At 33.9% G+C, this 10,856-nt stretch overlaps 1 protein-coding gene across 7 annotated transcripts in view; it reads left to right on the forward strand.

Annotated features, from left to right (window-relative positions):
* LOC138176057 (inactive histone-lysine N-methyltransferase 2E) overlaps nt 1–10,856 on the forward strand; it is a 90,727-nt gene that overhangs the window by 43,173 nt on the left and 36,698 nt on the right. For 5 of the 7 annotated variants that reach the window (XM_069106801.1, XM_069106800.1, XM_069106804.1 and 2 more), the window contains 6 exons: nt 1,063–1,177; nt 1,841–2,070; nt 5,030–5,110; nt 6,236–6,294; nt 7,804–7,976; nt 10,319–10,357. In XM_069106801.1, coding sequence (XP_068962902.1) covers nt 1,063–1,177; nt 1,841–2,070; nt 5,030–5,110; nt 6,236–6,294; nt 7,804–7,976; nt 10,319–10,357 — 697 coding nt within the window. Of the gene's footprint in view, nt 1–1,062; nt 1,178–1,840; nt 2,071–2,536; nt 2,626–5,029; nt 5,111–6,235; nt 6,295–7,803; nt 7,977–10,318; nt 10,358–10,856 lie in introns of those variants that run through there. The other 2 variants (XM_069106806.1, XM_069106805.1) reach the window with 2 other exon arrangements.

Genomic DNA, 10,856 nt, shown 5'->3' on the forward strand with positions numbered 1-10,856 from the left:
ACAATGTATTAATATATGATGTGAAAGAGAGTGGGGTCAAAGCACCTGGGTAATAACAAAGGTCATAGTTCTGTCTGATCTTGGCCAAGGTTGCTACAAGCTGTCAGAAGAAATGATCTTACCTGATACCTTAAAGGGGCTAAACCAAGGACTAACTTTTGTAGTACATGATCTTTTAAATCCAGTTCTATTACTAGCAACAACCAAGTCCACCAGACAACTTATATAAAGCTAATGACTATTAATATCCAACAGGCCAAAACTTGTGGGCTTATGATAACACTAGCTACTATTATTTCCTTCTTTCCAAGTAAAGCCTAGAATCCTGGGTCTTTTGTGGGGCTCTTCATTTCCCCACCTATGTCATAGACCCTTATCATTAATGCTTTGGATACATAAAAATGCAGGAATTTGAGGACTGATTTGGGGTTCAAGTGCCTCTGCTTTGTAATATTGAAAATATTTTCATCTCTGCCTGTGTACAGAACCTACATACAGCACTAGGGCTGTTTAAACTTGGGTTCACATCTTGTTGGTCTTTGGTATTAGGTAACTTTTTTATATCAAATGAAGTGAGAGAAGTACCCTATTTCATCTGGGGACCAGATGGAATAGAAGAACCTTGTGAAGTCTATTAAATAATAGGCATTACTGTTATTTTACACCAACTGATTTATAGAAGTTTTCTTCTTTAGAAGTTATCCAGTGTAAAACACTTATTTGTAGAAGTGTATTTTTAATATGAATGTTGGACCTTTATGAGCTAATTTAAAGTAGATGAGAAAATGAAGGAAATTCTGTTTGATACAACTTCTCTCTTCTCCTTTCCTCTCTCTCTGCCTTTCTCTCCCTTCTCTTTTCCTTCTTCTCTGTGTCTCTCTTATTCCTTGCTCCCTCTGTCTTGTGTCTCACCTATCCCCTTCCATGTCATTTTTTGCCTTTTTGTCTTCTGATTACTTTCTTTATTCTTTCTCTTCCTTTGTTCTCGTTTTCTCTCCTCTGTTCTCTTTTCTTCTCTCTCTCTCTCTCTGTCTCGCTCTCTCTCTTTCTCTCTCTCCCCAGACCAGAATCCGTAGAAGCTAGCCCTGTGGTAGTTGAGAAATCCAACAGTTACCCACACCAGTTATATACCAGCAGCTCGCATCATTCACACAGTTATATTGGTTTGCCCTATGCGGTAAGTGTCATGCACTTAAAAGTAATCATTTGACATTTTCATTTTTAAATCTCTTAGTTTGTGGAAGATGTTTATAATCTGCTTAGTTTGCATCTTAAAGTGTTAACTACTTTGACTTGATTTTGTAGCAATAGATGAGCTTATCATTTTGAAGGCTAATTGAGGCCATGGAATAATTCAGTGATTTTGTTTCTTTGAGCAGGAAAAATGGAAGAAAAAACAAAAATATTTGAATATTCATAGATTTATGAAAACCTAATCTTAAAAACAGAGCTTGACATCTAATAAAATGAACATGTGGCAATATTTGTGATATTATTGCTGCAAATTCTGGTTCAGGCTTCATAGTATTTCTGCTCTTTGCAGAGCTAAAGGGAAAAATTTGTGACAAGTGGGGATATTTTATATTTTTTACTTTGGTTGTGGCTTGAAGATAAGGTAGGGATGTTGGCATAATCTGGAGGCTCTACAAAGAGATTATCTTTGAAAGAGAAGAATGATACTAAAATGCCTGGCACAAATCAATATTTTAAGTAGATTTTGACTGATTTTATGTAAATATGCAATTGAAATGGTGGGATTGTATCATAAAATAAATAACATTACAGCTTAGTTTATTTCAGTGTTCCAGTAAATAATATTGTGCTGTTTGTGTTTATCCAGGACCACAATTATGGTGCTCGTCCTCCTCCAACACCTCCAGCTTCTCCTCCTCCATCAGTTCTTATTAGCAAAAATGAAGTAGGCATATTTACTACTCCTAATTTTGATGAGACCTCTAGTGCTACCACCATCAGCACATCAGAGGATGGAAGCTATGGTACTGATGTAACCAGGTGCATTTGTGGTTTTACACATGATGATGGCTACATGATCTGTTGTGACAAATGCAGGTAAAATATTTCCCACCATTACTGTGTGTTTCACATAATTTCTTCTAACTTTGAATCTTTAGTTCATGGCAGCACAGATAACTTGTCACTTTAAAAGACTCTCTAAATTATATGTGATTTAAAAAAAAAAAAGTGGGAAGCCTGCCACTAATATTGCCTATTTTGCTCCTAGCAAAAGGCCTTATGAAAAAGCTGTAATTAGCTCTCCTAGCCCCATCTTTAGTTGGATGACAGGTGACTACTTCCAGACTCTGTCCATGTGGCAATAGAATCTTTATAACCAGTTTAAGAACAACAATATTTTTCACAGCAGCAGGGACAGTTTGTGAATAGCACATAAGTATTGACTTAAAGATATGTTTGTACTGTATAGTCAGTTCTTATCCACTTTGGGGGAATTATACTTTTTAAAATTGATGTTTGTTTGACCTGACTCTCTCACCTCCTTTTGACTTGCACCTTGCAGCACTCTGGAGTCTCCTTGAACCAGAACCACAGTCTCCCCTCCCCCAACCCTGGTTCAGCCACCAAGAAAGGCCTCTTCCCCTAGAGAAGGTGTGATTGGGACAGAAAGTGGGCTTTTTTTCTTTTTGGTGGGTGGGGAGGATGGAGAAGGGATAGGAGCTCAGCCTGAGTCCATCCCTTGCATGGGCTGGGGAACAACAAGAGTTGAGTAGTGAGGTAGGATGGGAAAGAGGGATCGTTCCGTAGAACTTCCTGAGTCTGGTCTTCATAATGTGACCTTTTATTTGAATTGAAATGGTGTTAATTCCCAGAACATGAGGATTACAAATGTTCAAATGTGAGTATTAAAATACATTTCACATTGGGGGTAATTTTTTGTATTATTTGTGCTCTTGATCCCTTTCATTACCAAACACAAAAAAATCAAGAGTTAATTTTGTTTACATTAAAAATACAATCTGATTCTCTTATTTTAGTGTTAAACTTTTGCAAAGGAAGTAAAAATTTTCCTTTTGTTAAAAGGTATAATAGTTCTAAGCAAAATACATATGTATATATTATGGCATGTTATGAAGTTGAAAGTAAGAATTTCATTTCCTAAGCCTCCTATTCTTATGACAGATTTTAAAATATATGTTTAAGGAATCAACTTCTTGAGTATTTTTGCTTGCCTCGGTCACTTTTAAATCAGCTATTAGAAAATGTTTTTTCCTTATCATAATCTATGCTTCTACCAGCTTTCTTTATAATAGTGAATATTGTCTGATGTCATAAGCAACATGCTTTGTGGTATGTTTTCATTTCAATGCCAAAATCTAAACTTTTTTTTCACATTTATATTGTCTACATTGGCTTGTAGTAAATAGTTCTCAAAGAATTTAACTATAATTAATATTAAGTTATATAGGTTAATGATCTATATCCAGGCTATGTGATTTTTCTCAGATGATCTTAGAGAGGATTCTTGTTGATGTATATTTTTCTGACTTTTCCTTTTCCTCATTCACTTTTGTGCAGTGAGTCACTGCCTATGTTCATTTTTCAAATACTACTTCCAGCACTGATATCTTATTCTCAGTTCAATCCTGTATTTCAGTTGTCTCCATATCACCCTTTACTTGGGTGTACTACTGACAACCAAAACTTAACTGTGTCAAAAACTGAACACTTTTCCTTCTCCTTCAAACAAGTACCACTTCCTAGCTTAGCTTTTATAATTGACTATACTATTGCTCTTCCAGCCTTAAAAGCACAGGACTTGCCCATTTTCCCCCTCTTTTTCTCTTTTCTTTGTATATCTCCTATCTCCAAAATCCAATGTCATCATCCTGCCCTATATTATCTCTAATTTATGGATTATAAATAGTAAATGGACATTTCTGCACTTACTATCCCCTTAATTCAGATATTGTTCATTGCACACTTGGATTATTTCACTAAATAGTTTTACTAAGATGTAAATTGATGAAACAACTTATCTAATAAATGTAATTGATGAAACTGAGTTTTCTCTGCAGAGTAGCCAAGATTTTTATAAACAAGTGCAGATATTTGTAATTTAAAGTCAAGTGTAAGACCCAATAAACATTTTGAAAAGAAATTGAGATGTTTATTGTCTACAGTCTAGGTGTACTAAGTACATTTGGGTGAGGTGATTAAAGAAAATAAATTTGACTTTAGACCTTTTGAAACTTCTCTTTAGATTCCTTCTTTCTCCATTGTCATTGTTTTTATCCCGGTCAATCATCTTTCACTTATATCAATGCTTTCAGCAGTCTCCTAACTGATCTTTTTTGCCTTCAGGCTTCCCTGCATCAAATTATTCCCTGAATACTGTTGGGGGATTCTTGACAAAGTAGAGATTTCAAAAACATGTAATAACCTTCCAGTATTGGGGCACAAAGGCATTGGTGCTCATCTACATACTTCATTCTGACATTGTAAGACCTTACATGATTTTTCAGTTTCTTAAACTCAGATTTAATCAAGAGAGGAATTATTTACCTTATTCTCACCCTATTCCCAAAAGCACCACAATAACCCCTACCCTATCCAGGTTGATCGCTTTACTATCTTCCTAATCCTCTGTGTTCATTTCTACCTTTACATTCAGTCTTCAGTCCCTCGCTTCTAGTCTTCCCAAGAAAAATATACTCATAGCTCAAGTTTGATCCTCTCCAGGAATTTTTTTCTGATACTCTAAAGATCCATTTTGCCATCCCTGAACACCTGTATCTCTTTGCAGGTAACTGAATTTAATTTAGCAGGTGATTATATATGATCTTCTTCTATTCTGATTGTTTTATATAGCAAGATTGTAAGCTCCATGGGGGCAGGGACTATGTCATATACTTTTAAAAATTCTTGACAACAATGTGCTTGGCACATAGTAGCTAATCATTAAATACTTGTTGAATTGAACTTCTTATCTTAAGTTTTGAGAGGTCTTTTCTAATAGTAATTTGTTTTCTTTTTTTTTTTTATTTTTTCAAAGTGTTTGGCAACATATTGACTGCATGGGGATTGATAGGCAGCATATTCCTGATATATATCTGTGTGAACGTTGTCAGCCTAGGTGAGTGGTAGTATGTCTGGTGATATTTATATTAATGGTATTACTTACTTACCAGAAATCAGAATTCTGCACTCAAGAAGTTGATTTATTAAGTCACAGATTCACTCTACAGTGTTACTGGAAGGACACTACCCCCCCACCCCAAAAGAACCCCCAAACTTAAATGTGTCTGTCTTACCTTTGTTATTATTTCTTTCCCCTACTGTGCTTCTGTTAAAGCCTGAAAATGACCACATTAAAACCAGTTTTGGTACATAAAGGTCATGAATAACTTAGTTTAATCACTCTAACTGTTAGAAAGTAAAGAGATAAGGCACACACTACTGTTCTAATCATTGTCAAATATACATTTCTAGGATAGTGATATTTCAGCAGACAGTGGTGTGTCTGCTAAGTAAAAACTGGGTAGTTGAGTCCTTCATCTCATTTACAGTGTGGCAAATGTAGATGTTACTTGGCAAAGATATTTGGAAAGGCAAATAAATCTTAAGTGACAAAAGGAAAACAGTAACAACTTTCTTGGATGATAAAATTACTTGTTGAAAAGTATTGAGTTGAAGGAAATGAATTTTTAAAGGCTTTAAGGAATTGCTGTTTCTAAAGAGAACCAAGTAATTTTTATTTTATTATTTTTATTAGATATTATTTATTATTTTTATTATTTGTCTTTAGAGTTTTGATGAACATTTTTAGTATGGCAGAATGTTAATTCAAGGTAATATTTATGTACAGTTTTATCAAAGTTATTTTTCCTATATTTACTTTCTAAAACTTTCCTACATTCCTAAATGTAAGGCACAAAATCTAGAGCTTAGCTTTGATTTTCAAAATAAAGATCTGTGAATCAAAATAAAGCTTACAGAATAGGGATCTACCACAAAGAAGAACATGCATAATAATAGTGCATTTTTTATGAAGCCAGTTCTATAAAATAAGTTCTTGTGAGGCTTGGTATTTTTTAAGCAGGTAAGTTTTGTTCACATTGATATCCATACATATACATTATATATATGTGGGTATGTATGTGCATCCGTGCATGCGCACACACACACACACACACACACACACACACACCTACATAGTAGTTTTATAATGAACTAATTACCTAATTTTTTTGTGTGTTAGGAGTTTGGATAAAGAGAGGGCCGTGCTGTTACAACGCCGGAAAAGGGAAAATATGTCAGGTGTGTAAAAATAGAAAAATTGTAAAATTTTATGCGCTGCTGTACTGGATGTAAGTCATTTGGATTAAGAAAGATTGAGAAATGACATATTTGAAATATATCCCCTTAAAAATTAACCTTAATTTTTTAGTCTTGTTGAGAATATTTTAAATACACTTAAAGGAGATATTTTGGCTTATTTTGAACTTGCAACTATAAATATTCTTTATTGTGTTTCCTATTCTGATATTTGTGTTGCCTTACTGTATCATCAATTTTCTTTAAGGGTAATAAAGTTTTGGGGGATTTTTTATTGTTTTCTTAATTCTCAAAAACTATTCGTTTTTTGAAAATTAACTGCAGGTCTTGTTGGCCAGGACCTTGATCATTAAAAATAATAGTACTTATCAAACATTTTGGTCTCAGGACCTTTTGAGAAACCCAAAGATTTTTTGTTTATGTGGATTATATCAATCAATATTTATTATATTAGAATTAAAACCTTTTTTTTAAGTGATTTCCCCCCCCCCCCAAGAAGGGGGGGAAGGCAGAGCAGTTGGTGTTGAATGACTTGACCACTTGTCACAACTAGTAAGTGTTAAGTGTCTGAGGCAGGACCAGTGCTCTTTTCATTGTGCCACCTAGCCACCCCAAAACTAATAATTTTAAAAATATGTTCATTTTAAAATAATAAGCCCATTATGTTGTTAAGAAATAACATTTTTTTTATTAAAAATGATTATGTTTTCAAAAACAAAATGGTGAGAAGATTGGCACTGATTTACATATATTTTTGCAAATATCTTTCATATCTGGCTTAATAAGAGTTGGATTCTTATATCATAACTACATATTCAGTCTGTTGCAGTGTATTGTTTTGAAGAAACTATTGCCTCACATAGGTATGTAGTTGGAGAATAGAAGAGTATTTTAATAGGCTAATAATGATTTAATATTATTATGAGAATAATTTTGACTTCAGGGACCACAGATAAGAACAGGTGGTCTAGCATAATCCTTTCATAAGTGAATAAACTGACACTCATGAGATCTTACATAGCTTGACCAAGGTCACACAGCTATTAATTGGGAAAGCAGACGACAAAAATCCATGTCTAATGACTCCCAAGACTATTATAGTTCTTTATATTGTGCCATACTTCCTCTGATTGAAAAGTAATGTGTTTGTATAATTGCATTTACAAAAGGATTTTTCCCTTCAAAAGACTATTTTTAAAACATAGTAGTGTGCCACTTTCACCAATGAATTTTAAATGAAATGAAATTTGTTTTTATTTATATTTTGTATTTCAAGGGGGGAAAAAGTTATCTTATGCAAAGTGAAGGATACTGCCTAAAGTGCTATAATAGCATTTTGGTTTAAAGTGGGAGAATGATTTTTAAATATTTTCTTTTTTCAAGAAGTAGTTATATGAAGGGAAAAAAAAAGAAATTATATGGTTCAAAAGCCTAGAAGTGTTCAGAGCTATTAGGGATATTAAATTTATTGTTTTAATTTTGGATTTAAAGATGGTGATACCAGTGCAACAGAGAGTGGTGATGAGGTTCCTGTGGAATTATATACTGCATTTCAACATACACCAACAACGATAACTTTAACTGCTGCGAGAGTTACCAAGGTCAATGATAAGAAAAGGAAAAAAAGTGGGGAAAAAGAACAAAATATTTCAAAATGCAAAAAAGTAAGTTATATTGGATAACTCTTATGACAAAGAAAATTTCCATAAAATTGCAAAAAAAAAGCTTGGGTATGTGGCTGCAACTGCTTTGTTTGTTGAAAGACAATTATAAGTTTATCAGTTTAATTTTTCCTGTGAGAGATTTTCAAGTTAACTGTATAATTTGGTTAGTAAGATCCTTTAAGAGATTGATGAACAGTAAAATGGCTATGTCACTTTATTATAATAGCTTACATTTATATAGCACTTTAGGTTAAGTGCTTTATAATGTTTATTTATAGTGTTTAATAATTTTATACTAATTGGTGAAACATTTTTTCACACATACTGCATATCAAATTTGTGTTAAACATGTAGGAATTTTGTAGGTCTTGGTAATTATTCTGGAGGGGTTCCTTTGGAAATTCATCCAGCTTAAAATGGCACCATCACTTTTTGGACTTCTCTTCTTGTACCAAAGTATGACAATATAAACATACATTAAGGCTTTTTTTATATCGCTAATTTTAGTTTTTCATTGTCAAGTTTTTTGTTTTTTTTTTTTAAACAATTGTGGTTTAAGTAACTTGCTCAAGGTTATTTCTGGGTGTGGTACTAAGTATCTGAGCCCGAATTTGATCCCCAGGTCATCCCGACACTGGAGACAGTGCTCTTACTCGCTGAGCCACCTGGCTGCCCCTAAGTAATTGGGGTTAAGTAACTTGCTCAAGGTTACATGGTCAGGTGTTTCTGGGTGGGTGCTAAGTATCTGAGTCCGTATTCGATCCCAGGTCTCCAGACTCGGACTGGTGCTCTTACTCACTGCGCCACCTGGCCACCCCCAAATTTTTGTTTTTCTAAAAAATTTCATGGAAAAACTTAAGTGTTGTGGCCTGTAAGTTTATATTCATGTATATGTTCCCAGACTCTTTATTTAAGTATTTATCCAAAGTCTTTATATTTTGCTATTTATATAAAGGCATACTTTAGGGTAAAGTTCAATCTATCTTCATATATATTTTACTGTGAGGGTTTCGCTAACTCCACTATGTAATAAGAAAATAGAACTCTTAATTTTTGTTGCGATAATCTTGGCAAATTGAGGATAATATTGAGTTTTGGGGGTTTTTTTTGGTTGGTTGGGTTTTTTTTGGAGGGGAGGAGGCAGGGCAATTGGGGTTAAATGACTTGCCCAAAGTCACACAGCTAGTAAGTGTTAAGTGTCTGAGGCCAGATTTGTCTCCTGACTCCAGGGCTGGTGCTGTATTTACTGCACCACCTAGCCACCCCAAATTGAGTATATTTAGAAGAAACTAATGGGTTGTAGGTGTCTTTTAGCTTAATGTTAATTAATGGGTTGATAAATATGAAAATAAAAGCTCTTTGAATAGTTTAACCTTGTGATTTATTTATAGCATATGATACTTTATGTTTCAGAAATTGAAAAGCTGAATAAGAAAACTTTAAAGGTTTTCACTTTTGTTCCTTATTTCTTTTTCCTTCACTCCCTGTAAATGTAAGCTCTTTTTCACTATGTTGTGTCTCCAAATTCTATTCATTAGCAAGATCAGTTCTTCCTCCTTTCTGACTTCACTGTCTGTATCAGCAATACCACCAGTTCTCTATTTCATTAAGTTTTGAAACCTTGGGGTCATCTTTGATGGTTGTTCCCTTTCATTTTCAAAACCATTTAGTCACTAGATTCTGTTGCATTTTCCTTTTGAAATATAATATGGTTGTTCATACTTATTGCTGCTTTGCTAGTCCAAGTCTCTAACCATCTAATGTTTGCTGCACCAGCATTCTGGTTGATATTCTTGACTCCATTTCTTCTTTCTCCAATTCATTCTTCATTCTGTATACTTAAACATAGCTTTAATTTTGTATAATACTCCACTCCTGATTTTACACCCATTGCTCTAAGCAGACTGGTCTCCTTTCCTAGGAATATACCATGTTTATTGTTGCTGCGTTGCTTTTTAATCATGTTTTTCCCCATGCTCAGGATAACTATACTTCTCCCTCTTGCCTATTTGAGCCCTACAACTTATGCCTAACCTCCATGATGCCATCTTTAACTAATCCACCTCTCAATTATCTCATTTCCTTCAAAACACAGAATATAAATATTCTGTGCCACCCAGTTTAAGATTTAATTATATTCTGTCCTGTACTATGTGCAGCCATTTGTTAGTCTTAATTCCCCAATTAGATTTCAAGTTCCTTAAATTCAGATATTAATCATGTCTTTTAGCTGTGTTCCCTATAATGCCCAAGATCCTGCAGAGTATGCCTTTGGTACTCTATTAATATTTAAATTTTAAAGTTTGAATACATCTAATCTATAACATCTGTCTTTATTTTAGTCTTTTCGTGAAGGATCTAGGAAATCGTCAAGAGTTAAGGTAAATACATTTTAAAAATTTACACCTGTGCAACTAACCAGACATTATTCAAAGGCTAATTAGTTTGTTTACTCCTCCTTAAGTTCACTATTTATTACTCATACTTTCACCAGAGGGTGTTCTAGAGATATAAAAGATTTCCAGTGTTAATAGCACTGTTTAAAATTTGATAGGGGTAAGGAGAGATTGTCGTGAGCATATTTTAGCTTTTAGCTAAATTTAGTAGTATCATATTTTTTGTCACCTGCATTTCCATTACCCATATTTTCCTTGTCTTCTCACAAATAATTCATTTCTATCACAAAATAATCAATTATAGTTGGAATATAAATTCTTTCATCTTTTCTTAAATAACCTTTTAATAAATTTAGTCATTCACTTCCTTTTTCATTCTTTTTTTTTCTGCTTTTTTTTTTTGTGGAGGGCAGTTGGGGTTAACTTGCCCAAGGTCGCGCGCAAGCGTGTGTGTGTGTGTGTGTGTGTGTGTGTGTGTGTGTGT

This window comes from Petaurus breviceps, unplaced genomic scaffold (assembly GCF_028583685.1).
Source record: "Petaurus breviceps papuanus isolate PSGF00001 unplaced genomic scaffold, PetGlider_PUasm1.0 80, whole genome shotgun sequence".
NCBI classification, from domain to species: Eukaryota; Metazoa; Chordata; class Mammalia; order Diprotodontia; family Petauridae; genus Petaurus; species Petaurus breviceps.